Below are 18492 nucleotides of genomic sequence, written 5' to 3'. Positions count from 1 at the left end.
ACGCAGTCTCCGTGCCATGTTTGGGCCTGAAGCCAAACTGGAAGTTGGCAAGCAGTTGGCCTGCTCCAGAAAATTAGATAGGTGCCTATTTACGTGCTTTTTAGCTAATTTTCCCATGAAAGGGAGTAGAGATATCGGTCTTAGATTACACAGATCTGTCCATGGGATGGTAGAATTTTTCCTGATCGGTCTAAATCGATGCTCTCTTCCATTCTCTAGGCACCTGACCATTTGTCAGTGAGAGGTTCACAATTCTCTGGATGCCTGGGCCCAGTGTATTCCCAACAATTGGCATTATTCTTGCTGGAATTATGTCCAATGGGCTTCCACTTTTAATTTGATTAATGTAGCCATCTACCTCATCTATTATTTCATTTATTTATTTAAAGATTTGTAGAGCGCCTGGTGACCCGGAGGCATCCCCGCGCTATAAACTTGTAAGGTTTGCTGAGAGGGGAGAGGGGGAAGAGATTGGAGGGAAAGTGCTAAGGAAGCTTGAGGGGGAGTTAGTTGGGATGTGTGGCATTTCCACTGTGGTCGATAGATTAGCATTGGTAATATTATTATAGATCTTGTCGATCTTGCTAGTGAAAAACTGTGCTACTTCGTCACATAATTGCTGTGACGTCAGTTCAGGACTTTCACAGGCTGCTGGCTTAATAAAAGACTGTAGGACTTGGTACAGCACTCTAGGGGCATTTCCTGCAGATGATAGGAGGGACGCAATGTGAGTCTTGCGTGCCAATCGAATAGCTTTATGGTAAATGGAAAGGGCCGACCAATAAAGATGCCTGTCATCTTCTTTGTGAGATGTTCTCCATACTTTTTCCAATTTCCTTGCTGCCCGTTTTAAAGAATGTAAATGCTCCGAAAACCACACTTCCTGCTTCTGAGCTGGGCGAGTTTTAATTGGTCCATTCCAATGTATAGAGTGTGAAGGTATATTTGTAGTAAGGGAAAGGTGTAATTTAACAGTAAGTGTGTGAAGCCCTTGTTGTGAGCAAAGAGAACAGGCGGATTATGAACCCTACGATGAAGATGTGGAATTGGTATGGGCCCTATGGCTAGTTAGTGGAAAGGCAAATGATTACTGCTGATAGCAAGAAAACAGTGTGGTAGGGAATACTTTATATAAGAGAGTTTGCAAGGGTAAAGAGGCAGAGATGGTCAAGTATTATTTGGGTTTTATAGTTGACTAGTAATAAGTCCTTGCTAGTATGTATAGCTTTTAGTTTTATAGAGTATGTGGGACTAGTGGATTTCTTTACAGGGCTAGATTATTCTATCCCTTTGTCCCTTGGACAAGTACAGTTTATCAAAAATTCCACACCCCTGAGTGTGGGATGCCCCTGTCTGGTCTATAATACAGCATACGCACCTGACCTCCATTTCCCTCCTGCTCACCAATGCTAAATGCTAACCAGCTTTGTCCCCAGTTTCATAGCGGTGTTACAATGCAGCTTCTTCGTCCCTTCTTGCGCCAGGTCTTGATAATCTGTTTTCAGGATTAAGACTTGTCTGAGGGTTTGGGTATCTGCTCCCGCCCCGGTGCATTCTCTAACTGCAGGAGCCTTGTCTCTAGGCTGTCAAGTTCCACCACCCCCCCCCCCACCTCTTTTTCTGCATGATTGCGTTCTGGTCCCTGTCTCATAGGACCACTTTATAGGCTTCCCACAGAACTATCTTAAAAAGTACAGACCCTATGTTCACCTTGAAGTAGAGTCTGTGGCACTTGAAAGTACCATTGCCACCTTGAAGTAGAGTCTGTGGCACTTTAAAGTACCATTGCCACCTCAAGCTCTCGCAGGTCTCAGGCACTCAGTTTCCACCTAGCCCCCCTCTTCCGTCTCCTATGGCTGATCGCTTCCAACAGGGGAGAGTGGTCAGATAACCCTCTCACCATACATTCCACCCACTCAACAGCGTCGACCTCCCCTCCCGGTCAAATATATAGTTTAGCCTCGAGAAGACTCTACAGACCCTGGAGAAGTACGAGTAGGGTCTCACCTCCGGATGTGTACATCGCAACAAATTTGACAGACCAATCGGGCAGCAAATCTAGCCAGAGGTGTGACCTGGTATGTGGTAGCAGGGGTGTCCTCGTGATCTAGGCCTGCATCCATTACAACATTAAAATCCCCACCCACCAAGTGTAGAGAGGAGTCCGCTTCCAGGAGTATTTCCTATCTAGGTTAGTGCGTGCATGCGGTGCATATACACTCAGTATGGTCATTACTGTCTGTCCCCACTATCCCTGTACCCCCACATATCTGCGATTGGGGTCTATTCATGTTTTTGCCGCATGGAATGGTTTTTTTTTCTTCTTTATAAGGATAACTACCCTGGATGCTGTCATGCAGCCGGCGTGATGTATGCTACCCAGGAAACAGCAGTGTGTCTCCCGGAGGAGGACTACATCTGGTCGCAGTCTTTATATGTATTGAGCAACCAGGCCCAGTTTGACCTCGTTACCCAGGTCGTAGATGTTATACATCAAAACAATGAGTCCTGAATCACCTAAAAGTCTTGGATGTGCCAAATATCCTGTGTTGAACTATTTACATGGATGCCTCTTGTTTACAGTGTGTAGGAACATGTGTATTGGTCTCCCTCATCTATAACTGGTATGAACATACCCCCCCACCTTCAACTCCACCACAATCCCCCTGGCCCCATGAGCAATAAACTACACAAAACTGAATCACTTCTGCGAGGAGAATGAGCGATCTGTAGTCTGTGGCCCACAACAACCCACCCCAATAAACTTAAACGTAACCCCCTAAAACAACTTGCGTCAATCTAAACAACAACCTGTCTCAGGACGGTGGTCTTGAAGTGGGAAAGGAAAGTTTGCACTCAGATCCACTCCTAAAGGGCTGGGGTGGATCTGGAAAAAAGTCCCTGGAACCTTCTCACCAGCTCCGGCTTACAGTACCTTCTTGAAAGTATATTTCCCTGAATGTCAGGGCTTACTCTGCCAGGTTGGTGGGAGGAGAGTCTGGCTCCTGCTTCAGGATGTTGATCGCTAATGCCATAGGATTCAGCTCATCCAAGCCTGTCGACTCCTTCTCCCCAAGGTGTGTGGAGAAGTGCCACCCTGGTGTGTATCTCTCTGTGTACTTTTTGGTGTTCCAATGTGTCCCTCATCAGTATCGGTGCGTGCTCCTGGTCACTCAGCCCATTCAGTGGATTATCCCACAACACCAAGTGTCTCAGAGCGGTCTTATCTGTGGATGTCCGCTGCTCCTTTGGTTAGGCTCCCTCCCGTTAGCTGGAGAGCAGGCCTGATCATCCACCTCTGTGCCTGACAGCTGGTGGCCTTCCTCTAGCCAAGCCTAGACCTCCTCCGGGGAGTGAAAAAAACTGGGATTTTACTTGATAGAGGACATTGAGTTTTGCTGGGAATTAAAGCATATATTGCTGCTGGAACGCTCGTAGCTTGTGTTTAACTGAGTCCAAGGTGCAGCACTGTTTCCGGACATCACATGTGTAGTCCAGGAATACAGGGGTTTTCGAGTTTTCATGGCGGGCCTCCCTACGCAGCTGGACCTCTCGTAGGATCATGTTGTGGTCTTCGAAATTCAACAACCTGGCAATAACGGGCCGGGAAATCTGTACCTTCCACCTAGTGCTCAGTGTGCACGCTCTATGATTAAGCAGGGTGAGAACTTTTCCGGTGGAAGGGTCACCTTCAGCCAGTTGCTCAGGAAGTCTCCCATGTCTGTGCCCTTGATCCCATTCGAAAACCCCACAAAACGAAGGTTGTTGCACCATGGGAGATTCTTTGCATCCTCCAGTCGCCAGATCACATCCCTGGCAGCAGAACAGATCCCAGCCATATCTTTCTGAAGCCCCTGGAAAGCGTCCTCTACCCCAGAGGTCCTAGACACCGTCGCCGACACCCTCTCTGCTAATTTTCATAGGTCCTGCCACAGAGGTCACACCTCCAAGTGCACCTCACTGAGCCTTCCCTCTAGGGTCTCTCGGGAGGACTGGACAGCTGCAAGCAGGGCAGCATTGTCTGGCATAGCCGACCTTTTAGTGTCAGTCTCGGTCCACCTCAGTGTATTGGTTAATTTTACCCTGTTGGGGTGGCCAGGGATCCTGGTCTACGGCCAATGCCAGGCTCCCGCACCAGGATAAGAGGAAAACAGTAGACCCTGTCCAGGCTAGGAGGGGAGGAGGGAAACGTCTGGCAATAACCTGAGCTCAGGGCTCCCAAACCATGCGGGCTTCTCCAACACTGGGCTACTATTTGGTCTCCCTCTGCTGCACCAGCACTGCTCACTCGGGTGGCACGAGTATTCCCTGGCATGGGAAGGCAGCACCACCCTGCCAACCTCCAGCCTAGATGGGCAATGTACTCTCTGGCGCCATCTCAGTGTCCACCTGCCCATCTGGATACCCGGCCCCCAGGTCTCTCAGCTGGCCCCTACGAGTTCTAGGACGCCTGCACTCATTCTACAGATGTTATGTTATGTTAAATATTCTTTTATAGCGCTCGAATCACCCGGGGGCATATCGGCGCTTGACGAGAAATATTCCTGAGATTGAAAGAGGACCGAAGGAATTAGAAAAGAAAGGCTTTTAGCTGTTTTCTAAATGTACTATAATTCTCAATTTTGCGAAGGGGATCTGGTAGCTCATTCCAGGATCTTGGCGCTCGAAACAAGAATGCTTTCCCTCCAGAGCAACATATCCTTATACGTGGTACTTGTAGGAGACCGCGGGTCCCAGACCTCAAGTTCCTGTTAGGTACGTGTTTGATAACTCTCTTTTGGAGGTATTTAGGACCTCTTCCATTGAGTGCTGTGTAGGTAAGGCAACCAACAAAGAAAAATGCCAATACTGAAAATTGATTTCAATCATTCGTTATAAGTATGCAAAGATTGTCCAACAGTGCAACTTTAGGCTTATCAATTGCCTTTATTACTGTATCAAAAAACAATTTTAAATTGATATGTACAAATCAGATCAGGGAAAAACAATTTTTTGAAAAACACAATGACAAACAAATCACATCACATTATATTCCTATAAACAATCCCTCAATTTCACTGAACTTTTTCATACATTCTACACTCACACAACTTTCATACAAACATAAAAAGTCCTATAGGCCACCGAGACTTTATCCTATACAGTGGCTCTAACTCACACCAAAAAAACAAAATCAGCCACACGGCCTTGGCCTCTTGCCCCTGGAAACGGGCTACCCCTCTGCTCATCTCCTGGCTCCACTGGAAACATGCCATTCTCACTGGTGCTGTCTGAAACCGGGTGGCACTAGTCTCGCCCTGGAAGGGGGTGGGAAATAGAGGCAAGTCGGACTGATCAAATCTCCACACCAGCTCCTCGCAGCCAGTCAGCCATGGATGGGACACTTGCTCAATAGGCCACCATATTAAAGGAGGTTGCATGCACCTCCCAGACTACCATGGATTTCAATACCTCTCATCTGGTATCGCAAGGCATGCACTGTTCTTTCACCCAACAGCAGGGGCATCGATGGTGCTGAGGAAGGCAGGGTAACAACAGTATTTCAATTGGGTCGTCGGAGCCCACAGAAGTTGCTGTTACTCAGCCATCTTCCTGGTCACTACCTAGGGTGATCCACATTACTTGGTCTCAAATATGGTAACGTTATCATCTTGTCATTAACAAAATAATGAAGACAACTGGGGAAAAAGACAATTCCTATCATTACTTTTACTTCACATCTTCTAGGTGACTACTGCTCTGTTATCCGTCTAGAGGTTTAAAATACATGCGGTAAGGTCCTACTACCTAGGCGCCCAGCTGCCCTTAACCACATGCGTGCGGCGGCTTTTTTCGCGCTGTGCGGCTTTTTTCAAAAAGCCACGTTACATGACGAGCTGAGCTCGTCATGAGCATGCGAGCGGCACAACTCATGACGAGCTCAGCTCGTCATGAGCACGGAAGGGGTTAAGTACCTCTCCTGTTTTGCAGCCTTACGGAAACATTTTAAAAGTATTGCTTGGTTGCATTGATACACGTATACCAAACTTTAAAAATCTATATACACGAGGTACCTGTCTATATTTTGAGAGCTGTTAATCTGATGTTTGGTTGAACTTCCAAAATATACTTAAAGCTATAAATTGATTTACTGCATCTATGTCTCCTATGTATTGTCACGTAGAGACACTCCACATAGTCAACAGTTTTTAGGTTGAGCCTGAGTCCGCGTGCATGCACTGCTCTGCAAGACTTGTTGTAGTGGAGTATGAGAGAGAAGCCCCGCCCACACCCCCGCCCAGATTTGTTATTGGCTTGTATCATTGTCCTTCGTAAATGCTGGCTTCTGATTCCTTAGTAGGCTTGTTAGTACCTCCTTAGCACAGCCTTGTCTTCAAATGTAATCGCTCATGGCGACTGGCCCTTTTACTACAGTTGTCTCCGGGAATGTGTTCTTAAGTTTGTGAGCACTCTTTTTTTAAATTGGTTTTTCTTCATGCAGGCACAACGTGCACTGCTTCAGCTGGTCTTGTTTTGTTCGTGAGATCCAGGAAACGAGTCAAAAATAACATAACTGCTTTTCCGCCCCTGCCCCGCCTCGTCAGTTCAGCAGCTGGGAACCGGATGTTGTTCGCTCGTCTCTTGGGAGTGCCCCGGCCTTGTAATGCAGTCCAAAATACCCCGAGCACGGTTTACCATTGTGCTTTAGTCTCCATTCCTTTCCACGTAGACCAAGCTGCAATCACGCATTTTCTCCTTCCACACACTAGCGATTTCAAAGTCTTTACATCCTCGCTCTCGCCTGTTTAGCTTCACTTCATGTGTGTGTGAGGGCCCTGCATGTGTGTGTGAGGGCCTTGCATGTGTGTGTGAGGGCCCTGCATGTGTGTGTGAGGGCCCTGCATGTGTGTGTGAGGGCCCTGCATGTGTGTGTGAGGGCCCTGCATGTGTGTGTGAGGGCCCTGCATGTGTGTATGAGGGCCCTGCATGTGTGTATGAGGGCCCTGCATGTGTGTGTGAGGGCCCTGCTTGTGTGTGTGAGGGCCCTGCTTGTGTGTGTGAGGGCCCTGCTTGTGTGTATGAGGGCCCTGCATGTGTGTATGAGGGCCCTGCACGTGTGTATGAGGGCCCTGCACATGTGTATGAGGGCCCTGCATGTGTGTGGCCCTGCATGTGTGTGTGAGGGCCCTGCATGTGTGTATGAGGGCCCTGCACATGTGTATGAGGGCCCTGCATGTGTGTGGCCCTGCATGTGTGTGTGAGGGCCCTGCACATGTGTATGAGGGCCCTGCATGTGTGTGGCCCTGCATGTGTGTATGAGGGCCCTGCAGGTGTGTGGGGGGTCTGGATTCGAATGCAGGAGTGGGACATGGCTTCCAAGGCCCAGGACACTCTCTATACCCCCGCCGGACTCACCGCCCCCTCCTGGGACACCTGTCTCCGGGCAGCGACGTTGGATCTCTCCGGGATCCGACAGGAGGAGGGTCACCGCCGGGGATCCACTGGAGGCCTCAGGAAAGTATCAAGGCGCCTCAGACAGCTAGTGCGCATGCGCAAGAACAAGACATTCTCTGAGCGCCCCCATGTAATATGGAACGTAGTGCGCACCCGCACACGTAAAACACTACTCACTAGAGGCAGGAGAGAGAGGCCACCAGTTTTACAAACGTACTGCGCATGAGCACAGGATGAGGTCCGATTGGATTCTAGCGGAGGGCAGAGGCCATGACCCGGGCCAGAGAGCAGTATTTCTTCAAGGCGCATGCATAATTAATGCGTTGTACAGCGAAAGGGCGCAGTGCGGCCGCGTCCCTCCTCGCTGCGCATGCGCTGTCGCGGGGCGCGTCTCCTCGCTGCGCATGCGCCTTGGCGGGGGCGCGTGTGTCCCCGGATCCTCGCTGCGCATGCGCGGTCGCTGACAGACCTCTGCTGCGGATCCCGGATGGCGCTGTCCCTGCGAGGGCTCTCCTGCGGGCTCTACACCTGCGTCCGGCCCGAGGCCCGCAGGTACGGAGCCGGGGGCGGCCTGCGCTGGCAAGGCCGCGAGGGGCCGGCGGCGGGTGTCCCGGATACCCAGTGGGCACCGGTGAAGGAGCGCCCCTCCCCCCGCGGCACCTGCTGAGGCCTGCTCCTCACCTGTCACAGGGGGGGGGCGGGAGGAACCCACCATTCACCATCCACCCCCACCCCCTCAAAGGCACCGAGGGGAGTCTCTCCAGGGAGCTCTGGGGCCTTAACCTGCCGGAGCCGTTGATGGGACTGTGGCCCCCAGGGGCACCTCTGAGGGGGCTGCCTGCCTCACCCCTGGCGGTGCTGTCGCACACCGGTGCGAGGGCGCCTTGACAGTAAATAAAAAATTTAGGAGCATATGTATGAACGAGTCCTTGTGCGACTCCTTAATAGTGATTTTTAGCGAATTTCTATGAACCCCTTGGCTGCGGCAGTAATTCTGCCGCGGGGCTAAGGGGGGGGGGGCAGCGCGGCGCCGCAATGCTCGTGACGGAACCATTTCATCACGAGCCTCAGTGGTGCTGTGCTTGTGACAAAATGGTTCTGTCCCAGCCCCGCCCGCTCTATAGAACGCGCTGCGCAGGCGCAAAATCAGCACCACGCAGGCGCCAAATCAGCGCCGCACAGGCGCGGCGGCCGGGTCGTGACAGAACCATTCCGTCACCAGCACAGCCCCACCGTGGCTCGTGATGGAATGGTTCCGTCACGAGCATGCAAGGGGTTAAGGAATCGCATAATGCTATGTATGTAGGAATCACAATAATAATTACAATTCCTTAATATTCCCTAATTGGGAATCGCAATAAAGGACTACCTCCCCATTCATTCCTAGGCCCATAGGAATGAATGGGAAGACGGTCTCAATTAATTAGCAATTAGAGAATCGCAAATTGAGAATGCAATTTCAACGGTGCCAGGGTGTCAAAAGGACATGCTGTTGCACCCCTGAAATGTGCATGTGTGCACATTTGGCACACATATATGCCCTGTGTGCCACATGGCACTTTAAAAAATGCTAAAAAGTGCTTTTTTCTTAGAAATCGCAAATTACCACCAACTTGCAGTTGGTGATAATTTGCGATTTCTTAAGGCCAAATAGCACTTTTTCTGTGCTTCATACATTGCATTTAAGGAATCGCAATTTGTGATTCCTTAAATGCAATGGCTAAAAAGAGAATCGCAAATTTTGCAATTCTCTAATTTGCAATGGCCTTTTGGGATGATACATCCCAAAAGGCCTTTTCCCATTTGCAAACGGGCCGATTTGCAAAATCAACCCGTTTGCGACCAGGAAAAGGGCTTGATACATATGCCCCAATATCATTTGGACAATGTTATTATTTTCAATCAATCAATCAATCAATCAGTGACACTTATAAAGCGCGCTACATACCCGTAGGGTCTCAAGGCGCTGGGGAGGGGGGGTGCCGCTACTGCTCGAACAGCCAGGTCTTCAGCTTCTTCCTGAAGGAGAGGTGGTCTTGGGTCAGGCGCAGGTCGGACGGGAGGGAGTTCCAGGTCTTGGCGGCCAGGTAGGAGAAGGACCTTCCTCCTGTAGTCGCTCTTCGGATGCGGGGGACGGCGGCGAGGGCGTGGTTGGCTGATCGGAGGTGGCGTTTGGGCGCGTAGAAGTTGACTCGGCTGTTGAGGTAGCTCGGGCCTTGGTCGTGTAGGGCTTTGTGTGCGTGGGTGAGGAGGCGGAAGGTTATTCTCTTGTTGATGGGGAGCCAGTGAAGGTCTCTCAGATGTCCGGAGATGTGGCTGGATCGTGGGATGTCGAGGATGAGTCTGGCTGAGGCGTTTTGGATCCGCTGGAGTCTCTTCTGGAGCTTGGCGGTGGTCCCGGCGTAGAGGGCGTTGCCGTAGTCCAGTCGGCTGGTGACGAGGGCCTGGGTGACGGTCTTCCTGGTCTCTGAGGGGATCCACCAGAAGATCTTCCGTAGCATGCGTAGGATGTTGAAGCACGCCGAGGAGACGCTGTTGACTTGCCTGGTCATGGAGAGGGAGGAGTCCAGGATGAAGCCCAGGTTTCGTGCATGGTCTGTCGGTTTGGGTGCGGTGCCCAGGGCGGGAGGCCACCAGGAGTCGTCCCAGGCGGAGGGTGAAGAGCCCAGGATGAGGACCTCCGTCTTGTCCGAGTTTAGTTTCAGGCGGCTGGTCGTCATCCACTCGGCTACCTCTTTCATCCCTTCGTGCAGGTTGGCTCTGGCGGCGGCGGGGTTGTTGGTCAGGGAGAGGATCAGCTGGGTGTCGTCGGCGTAGGAGATGATGCTGAGGTGGTGTTTGCGTACGATGGCCGCGAGGGGGCTCATGTAGACGTTGAAGAGGGTGGGGCTCAGTGATGATCCTTGGGGGACGCCGCAGATGACTTCAGAGGCCTCTGACTTGTACGGTGGTAGGCGGACTCGCTGTGTTCTTCCGTCGAGGAAGGAGATGATCCATTCCAGCGCCTTGTCCTGGATACCGATGTTGCTGAGGCGCCGTGTTAGGGTGCGGTGGCAGACCGTGTCGAATGCCGCGGAGAGGTCTAGGAGGATGAGGGCCGCTGTTTCTCCATTGTCCATCAGGGCTCGGATGTCATCGGTGGCGGCGATGAGGGCGGTCTCGGTGCTGTGTTTGGCTCGGAAGCCGGACTGTGAGGGGTCGAGGGATCCGTTCGTCTCGAGGAAGGCGGCCATCTGCTTGTTGACGGTCTTCTCGATGACTTTGGCTGGAAACGGGAGGAGCGAGATGGGGCGGTAATTCTTGAGGTCGGTGGGGTCTGCTGTTGGTTTCTTGAGTAGAGCGCTGAGTTCGGCGTGTTTCCAGCTTTCGGGGAAGATGGCGGTGTCGAAGGATGTGTTGATGATGTCTCGCAGGTGGGGTGCGATGACAGCGTCGGCCTTGTTGAAGACGTGGTGAGGGCAGGGGTCGGTTGGTGATCCGGAGTGGATGGAGTTCATCGTGCGGATGGTGTCTTCTGTGCTGATCGGGGTCCAGGCGTGGAGGGTGGTGGTGGGGGGGGGTGGCAGGTCGGTCGTGGTGTGCGTTGGTTGGTTGTTGAAACTGCTGTGTATGTCCGTGATCTTGTTGTGGAAGTATGAGGCGAGGGAGTTGCAGAGGTCTTGCGATGGGGTGATGTCGTTGTTTCCTGCGCTGGGGTTGGAAAGCTCTTTCACGATGTTGAAGAGTTCCTTGCTGTTGTGTGCGTTGTTGTCCAACCGGTCCTTGAATGCTGTTCTCTTGGCGGCGCGGATCAGCTGGTGGTGTTTCCGGGTGGCCAGTTTGTAGGAGGTCCTGTTGTCCGGTGTCGGGTTCCTTTTCCAGACTTTCTCGAGGGCTCGGCAGTTCTTCTTGGAGCTCTTGAGTTCGTCGGTGAACCATGGGGCCTTCTTGCTGCCGGGTCTGCTGGGCGGGGTCCTCAGCGGGGCGAGTTCGTCTGCGCAGTTGCTGATCCACTTCGTGATGTTATCGGCGGCCTGGCTGGGGTTCGCTGAGCTGGCAGGAGGGTGTTGGCTCAGGGAGGTGGCGAGCTGGTCTGCTGTGATCTTGTTCCAGCTTCTGCGGGCGGTGTGTTGCTGGTGTTGGTGGGTCGTTGTTCTCTTGAAGGTGAAGTGGACGCAGCTGTGGTCCGTCCATTGAAGCTCTGTGGCGTGGCTGAAGTTGATGTCTGTGCTGGATGAGAAGACGGCGTCGAGTGTGTGTCCGGCGAGGTGGGTGGGGGTGGACACCAGTTGCTTGAGTCCCAGGTTGGCGAGGTTGTCGAGCAGGGTGCTGGTGTTGTGGTCGTTGTTGTTCTCCAGGTGGAAGTTCAGGTCCCCCAGGAGGATGTAGTCAGCGGAGGGGAGGGCATGCGGGCTGACGAAGTCGGCGATGTCCTCGCTGAATTGCGTGCGTGGTCCAGGGGGTCGGTAGATCAGGGTGCCTCTGAGGGTGGTGTTCGGGTTGGTGTGGATCTGGAAATGCAGGTGTTCGGCGCTGGTCAGGGTGTTGTCGGTGCTGGTCGTGACACGGATGGTGTTCCTGTGGATGATGGCGATGCCTCCTCCCATCTGGTTGGCGTTGCGGTCCCTCCGGACGATCTTGTAGCCCTCTGGGATAGCGATGGCGATGTCGGGAGCTGAAGAGGCGTTCATCCAGGTCTCCGTGAGGAAGGCAACGTCAGGGGCTGTGGCGTCTAGGAGGTTCCAGAGTTCGATGGCGTGTCTGTGGACGGAGCGGGTGTTGAGCAGGATGCACTTGAGGTGGGTACTGCTGGCGTTCGACTTGGCGGGTGCTGGTGCGGGGCTGGTCCGGATGCAGGAGAACTTGCAGGCGTGGCAGCTGAAAGGTCCGTGGGTGCGTCTTGGAGTGGCTTGGTGGCATTCTGGGAGTCGGCCGGTGTTGAGTGCGGTGAGGGTGGCGGCGGAGTACGTCAGGCGGGTAGGTCGAGGTCTTCGAGGTCCAGGGGTCCTGGCGCTGGGCGCGGTCCGGTCGCGGACGGGCGCAGACAGGCTTACCTTTGGCGCGCCTTCGGCGCACAATCGGCGCGCCCGCTGCGCGTGACCGCTGCGCGTTCGCACGGTCGCCATTTAAGGCCAAGTGCGCGGGTGGGCGGGGCAGCTGGGAGGCGGGAGCGGGGAGGGTTACAGAAGAAAAAGGGGCGGGGACAAGCGGCGGTGGCGGGAAGGGAGGGCGGGGGGCGGCGCGGTAGGCGGACAACAAGGAAGGAGAGCGCACACGTTACAATACAAACAGGCAAAAATTAGCGACAAAAACGGGCAAAAACAGAGTAAAACACAGATCGGCAATACAAGCACAAATGCTTGACAAAACCAGGGAAAAAGCGGAAAAAGCACTCGCAGCGGCGGCAGCCGGCAAACGAGGCACAAACGAGGCAGCAGTGAGGCAGAGGGCAGGCAAGGGGCACACGCAGCAGCTGGTGGCCGTGCGGCGCGGGGGTGTCCCACAAGTGGGTCACACTCACCTGCGTCGCACGGTCGCCATTTAAGGCCAAGTGCGCGGGTGGGCGGGGCAGCTGGGAGGCGGGAGCGGGGAGGGTTACAGAAGAAAAAGGGGCGGGGACAAGCGGCGGTGGCGGGAAGGGAGGGCGGGGGGCGGCGCGGTAGGCGGACAACAAGGAAGGAGAGCGCACACGTTACAATACAAACAGGCAAAAATTAGCGACAAAAACGGGCAAAAACAGAGTAAAACACAGATCGGCAATACAAGCACAAATGCTTGACAAAACCAGGGAAAAAGCGGAAAAAGCACTCGCAGCGGCGGCAGCCGGCAAACGAGGCACAAACGAGGCAGCAGTGAGGCAGAGGGCAGGCAAGGGGCACACGCAGCAGCTGGTGGCCGTGCGGCGCGGGGGTGTCCCACAAGTGGGTCACACTCACCTGCGTCGCACGGTCGCCATTTAAGGCCAAGTGCGCGGGTGGGCGGGGCAGCTGGGAGGCGGGAGCGGGGAGGGTTACAGAAGAAAAAGGGGCGGGGACAAGCGGCGGTGGCGGGAAGGGAGGGCGGGGGGCGGCGCGGTAGGCGGACAACAAGGAAGGAGAGCGCACACGTTACAATACAAACAGGCAAAAATTAGCGACAAAAACGGGCAAAAACAGAGTAAAACACAGATCGGCAATACAAGCACAAATGCTTGACAAAACCAGGGAATAAGCGGAAAAAGCACTCGCAGCGGCGGCAGCCGGCAAACGAGGCACAAACGAGGCAGCAGTGAGGCAGAGGGCAGGCAAGGGGCACACGCAGCAGCTGGTGGCCGTGCGGCGCGGGGGTGTCCCACAAGTGGGTCACACTCACCTGCGTCGCACGGTCGCCATTTAAGGCCAAGTGTTAGTATGTTAGTGTATTGTGTAAAGGATTGCTGTTAATGAACATTGTAACAGATCATATCAATCCATTTTTACTAGCTCTTTTGCATTTTGAATCTGCTGACTATATGTGGCTTAATCTTCCTTCACTTGGACAAGTGAGTGTGAATAGTGAGGAATTAGACTTGAATGTAATATATGGATTGATTGAGGTCTGGATTGATAGCCTTGTCCAAAGGATGTTGTCTTTTATTTAATGTACATTGCCCTACTCCTTTGGTCTAAAGGGGCCCCTCTTTTCCTCCTAGCAGAGGGGACTGTGCCATAAACCTTGTTTTCAGTGTTACAGGAATGAAATCTGTATTTGTTTTATATTCTTCTACTTCCTTGACACAGTTATGTTTCTAAATTCTAGATCCAAAGATGTTATGATGAAAAGTAGCAACAATATGCCTAACCAGGACTCCCATAATGTAAGTAATGAAATAAATGTTCTTTTTCTATATTTATTTATATCAGGAGTGCGATTTTGGAGCATGGTGGCAGTGTTGCCATCTTTCCCAATTTTAAAAGCATAGTCCTGCTGTTTTTCAGTGAGTGACGTTTTGTTCTCCTTGTCCTCACATTCCTTGAACTCCACTCATTCAGTTCAACTTAAATTGTCCTGGTTCCTTATCTCCTCCCCAAACTGGCCTTAAATAGCGTTTGAAAGACAGCACTCGTATGCTGCCTGCTGCTTCTGGTGGTTTCTCCCTGGGTGTTCGAGATGACTTAACAGGTGCGAGGTGGGCCGAGGTTTGTGGACACCAGTGTGTGTGGCCAGGAGACAGAGGTAGGGCAGTGCAGTCACTAAAGAAATGTTGAGCAGATAAGCAGGCCTTACTAATAAGGATTCCCAGGGATGTTTTAGAAACCTTCATAGCAGAGAGGGCTTTGATTCTGCTCAGAGTTGTATGATCAGGAGTTGATTCCCTCACTCTTCCACACCTGAGGTCTATCCGAGATAATCCAAAACCAATCCAGAGATATAGCAAGATAAGACAGAAGGGGAAAGCATGCGCAGGAAAGTGTACAAGTATCCGCAAGTTAAAGTTACAAAAAGCGTAGGTGCCCAAGGTCAACATACAACGAATGCCCTACGTTGTAAAATGAAGAACAAGTCCACATATAATACACTTTAATAATTGTTAACCTGAGCAAAACACACATAAAGTAGAAGCACATATGAGAATACAGGTTTCCGTGATTTCTTCTTGTTTATTCCAGATTCAACATATCTTTAGTATTCAGTCTTCATAGTGTCTATTTGTCCAAGTCACAAGATTGCCAACACGTGTTTCGTCTGTTTGGCGGTCAGCCACAGACTTCATCAGGGCATTAGCAACGATATCCTAAAATCAGTACACTGCAACAGGATGTAACATGCGTCTCCTCGGAATTGTTAAACCGAAACCAATACAGTTTATTGTGTCTAATTAGGCAGCGATGGGACCCTGTTTAGATATTCGCAAGTTACTTTATTAGTAATTAGGTTGTAGAGTAGATTGTAGTGCATAGCGTGCCGCTTCAATAAATTTTTTCTAGCCAACGTGTCAAGAATGTTCAATTCTTTCAAAGACAAGGAGGCGAGAATTATACTTCTCTTTCTTTACTGAAGAAAACATCAGCCAATAAAACATTGAACCATATAACCCATCAGGCATAGCTTGCCTTCTCTCCACCAATCAACATGCACCCTACTGGGTATATAACGTTATTTCACCAAAGTCCATACTCTTTCTTTGCCAAACAGTCCAATACCATGAACGTCAGTCTCCATAACTTTTGGTCTTCCAACTGGTCTCCTTCACCAGGTCCACCAACCGAATCTTCTCATCTTTTCCAAAACCAGGTTTCTTGTTCTTCAAGACCCTCCAGGTCGTCTTGCTCTGTGTACCTGAAAAAACCTGAAACCATAATATCTCATGTCTACCACACCATAATCAACATTGGGAGGGAATCTAAAACATTTCATAATAACCTGTAGATATATACAGTTGACATTCAACACATCACCCATAATTCAATAGTCCAACATATCCATTTCCAGGGTGGTATAATCCTTGCACCCGGGGCCTTAATAGAATTGAAAATTTTTGACATGTTAGCTAGAATTTTTTTTATTCTATGTCAGGAAACTGAGGCTTCTGATTGTGCTAGTTTAAAGTTTTGCAATTACATTAGATGCTACATCCACAAGTGGTATGATAAAATGTCTTACATTTTGAATCAGAAGACCAATCTGCCGTAGTTTAAATGTCCTCCAAATGAGAACCAGTTATGAAGGCCTTAGAAGCCATAGCTTCTCTCACAGAAGGAGCCCCAAATATGGAGACGTCAATACCAGCTTCATTCAATAACTATTTGACCCATCTGGCCAAAGTAGCAGAAGAGACTGGGTGGAAAGGTTTCCGTAAGGAAATCAACAATTGGCCTGCCACATAATTTCTAAATTCCCAGCGCTTACGGATTTTATCGTGGCGCTTTTCCCATTTTTAAAACACACTTTGCTGTGTCACGGACTTCGCAGAATTTTCACTCTGCTCCGCTGATAATTATTTTACACCCTTTCTCACGCACCCTGGGCGGTTCTCGGCCGATTTAAGGGCTGAGGCTCCCGGGCGGCGCAAATCGGCAGCGGCCATATTTGGTTGGGCACTCTTGGTTCGGCGCTCTAGTCGCCAGTATTGAAACAACTGGTCATCACTCCACGCAGCGGACGAGATCAGCGGTCGCGCCGCATTCGCGCCGGAGTCCAGCCCGTCTGCGCCCATCAGCGACAAGGAGGCGCCAGGGGCCAGGCATGCTGCCTCAGGTGAACCCTTATATTCTTCATCTGCCCCGCGAGCTCTTAAACCCCCTAAGCTGCCCTGTCAGCACTCTTTCACTCCTGAAACTCTTGTAAACGCCCTTGTATGCGGTTATAATGATACAGCTATCATGCATAAATCCCCGGATACGGCTAATTGTTACCCTCCTTCCACGAGGGTACCTCCGTCGCCTACCGCTGCCTAAGCAGGTCTCCTTTTGAATTCCCGCTCATTGGTCAAAAGTAACATCTCCTTTAGGGATCTCACAGAGAAAGCCCACATGGGCTTTCATCACTGAAACATGGGCCACGGATTCGTCCGAACCGGACCTGTTCAATGCTATTCCCGAGGGGTACTCGCTGGCCAGGATGGATAGAGTGGGTCGTGTGGGAGGAGGCTTGGGGATATTGTACCACAGCTCTATAAAATGCCAGACTGTCCCTCTGTCCTCCCCGTCCGAACGCCTTCAGGCAATGCATTTTACTCTCAATCCCTCCCCCACGATCTCCTTTACTAGAATACTGGTCTACAGACCCCCTGGTCCTAGGTCTGCATTCAGTTTAGAACTCCTTAAGATCTTAGAGCCCTATATTGATGGGCCCAGTTCAACCATCTTAAGGGATTTTAATTTCCATCTGGAAAATCACAATTCCCCTGACACTGCCCATCTGTTGGACTCCTTATCTTCCTACGGCCTGCCGTTGCTAGTGACTGGGCCTACCCATTCAGCTGGGCATACCCTGGATGGAATATTCAGCAACGATTCCCGCCTCCTAACGGGTACCCCCTTCCCCCTGTCGTGGTCGGACCACCTTGTTGTTCCCTTTTGATTTTTCCTTCTCTTCTCCTACCGGCCTTCCGCCTGATCACACCAAGTGGGTTTTGAGAAGGAACTTTGGGGAGATCACCAACTACTCCCTCACTCCTTATTTGGCCACACTCAAACCCCGATCTACCGGGGATGTTCACACCGCGGCTCTTGACCTCTTCAATACCTTGACGGAGGCTGTCCACTCGCTTGCCCCAGCCCGGCAACACTATTCTGCCAGGAAACGGCCTTCAGCCCCCTGGTATTCTGAATCCCTTAGGACTCTCAGACAAGGATGTAGGAGGCAGGAAAGGCGCTGGAGGACACATCTGGACCCCATAGAGAAGGATAAACATAAAACCCTTCTCAAAGGCTATAAAGCTGCTGTACTCATAGAAAAACAGGCCCACTACTCCAAACTTACGTCCTCGCTCAAATCTCCTAGTGATCTGTTTAAGATAGTGGATAACCTTTCCCTTATTCAGACACCTGACCCCATAACAGCCTCCCAGGCTCTGTGTGACCAGATCTCCACATTCTTCCATGAGAAGATCTCGGACATCTACACAGACCTGGAAATCCTTAATTCCAGTTCCCTACTTGCCGCCTCTCCGACTTTTATTTCGGAAGCCCAAGTTCCTGCCCCTTCCCATTCCCTTTCCCAGTTCCCTCCCATCACCTCAACACACCTCAGCACGCTGCTGGATAAGCTTAAGTCCGGGTCACCGTTAGACCCATGTCCCTTAAAGGTCCTTAAAGATTGCAGACAGACTATTTTGCCCCCTTTGATGGAGGTTATGAATCTGGCCATTTCAGAGGGGATTTATCCCCTCCACTGGAAACTGGCCACTGTCAAGCCTCTATTGAAAAAACCTACCCTGGACCCTGGGATATTAAATAACTTTCGTCCCATTTCCCTTCTCCCTGCCCCTGCTAAACTCCTGGAGGCCCATCTTAACCTCCATCTGAGTGCTTTCCTTGACAGCACCAACTCCCTCGACCCTTCACAGCACGGTTTCCGTATGACTCACAGCACTGAGTCGGCACTTACAGTGGTTGT

General features: G+C 51.4%; 2 protein-coding genes across 3 annotated transcripts in view; one reads left to right on the top strand and one right to left on the bottom strand.

Moving 5' to 3' along the window:
- Window positions 1-7540, bottom strand: part of LOC147659485 (uncharacterized) — a 56934-nt gene extending 49394 nt beyond the window's left edge. The window contains exon 1 of the mRNA XM_086951718.1: window positions 7396-7540. The gene's annotated coding sequence lies outside the window, so the exon portion shown is untranslated. The remainder of the gene's footprint in view (window positions 1-7395) is intronic.
- Window positions 7541-7864: 324 nt separating this feature from the next.
- The window catches only part of LOC147659483 (uncharacterized), a 254835-nt gene continuing 244207 nt past the window's right edge, over window positions 7865-18492 (top strand). The window contains exons 1-2 of one of the 2 annotated variants that reach the window (XM_086951720.1): window positions 7865-7986; window positions 14191-14248. In XM_086951720.1, coding sequence (XP_086807846.1) covers window positions 7922-7986; window positions 14191-14248 — 123 coding nt within the window. In that variant the 5' untranslated portion in view covers window positions 7865-7921. The remainder of the gene's footprint in view (window positions 7987-14190; window positions 14249-18492) is intronic. The other variant, XR_015307229.1, reaches the window with a different exon arrangement.

Source organism: Lissotriton vulgaris, unplaced genomic scaffold (genome assembly GCF_964263255.1).
Source record: "Lissotriton vulgaris unplaced genomic scaffold, aLisVul1.2 SCAFFOLD_2085, whole genome shotgun sequence".
Classification (NCBI taxonomy): domain Eukaryota; kingdom Metazoa; phylum Chordata; class Amphibia; order Caudata; family Salamandridae; genus Lissotriton; species Lissotriton vulgaris.
Note: the sequence above shows the minus strand (reverse complement) of the source record. Positions and strands in the feature narration are given on the sequence as shown.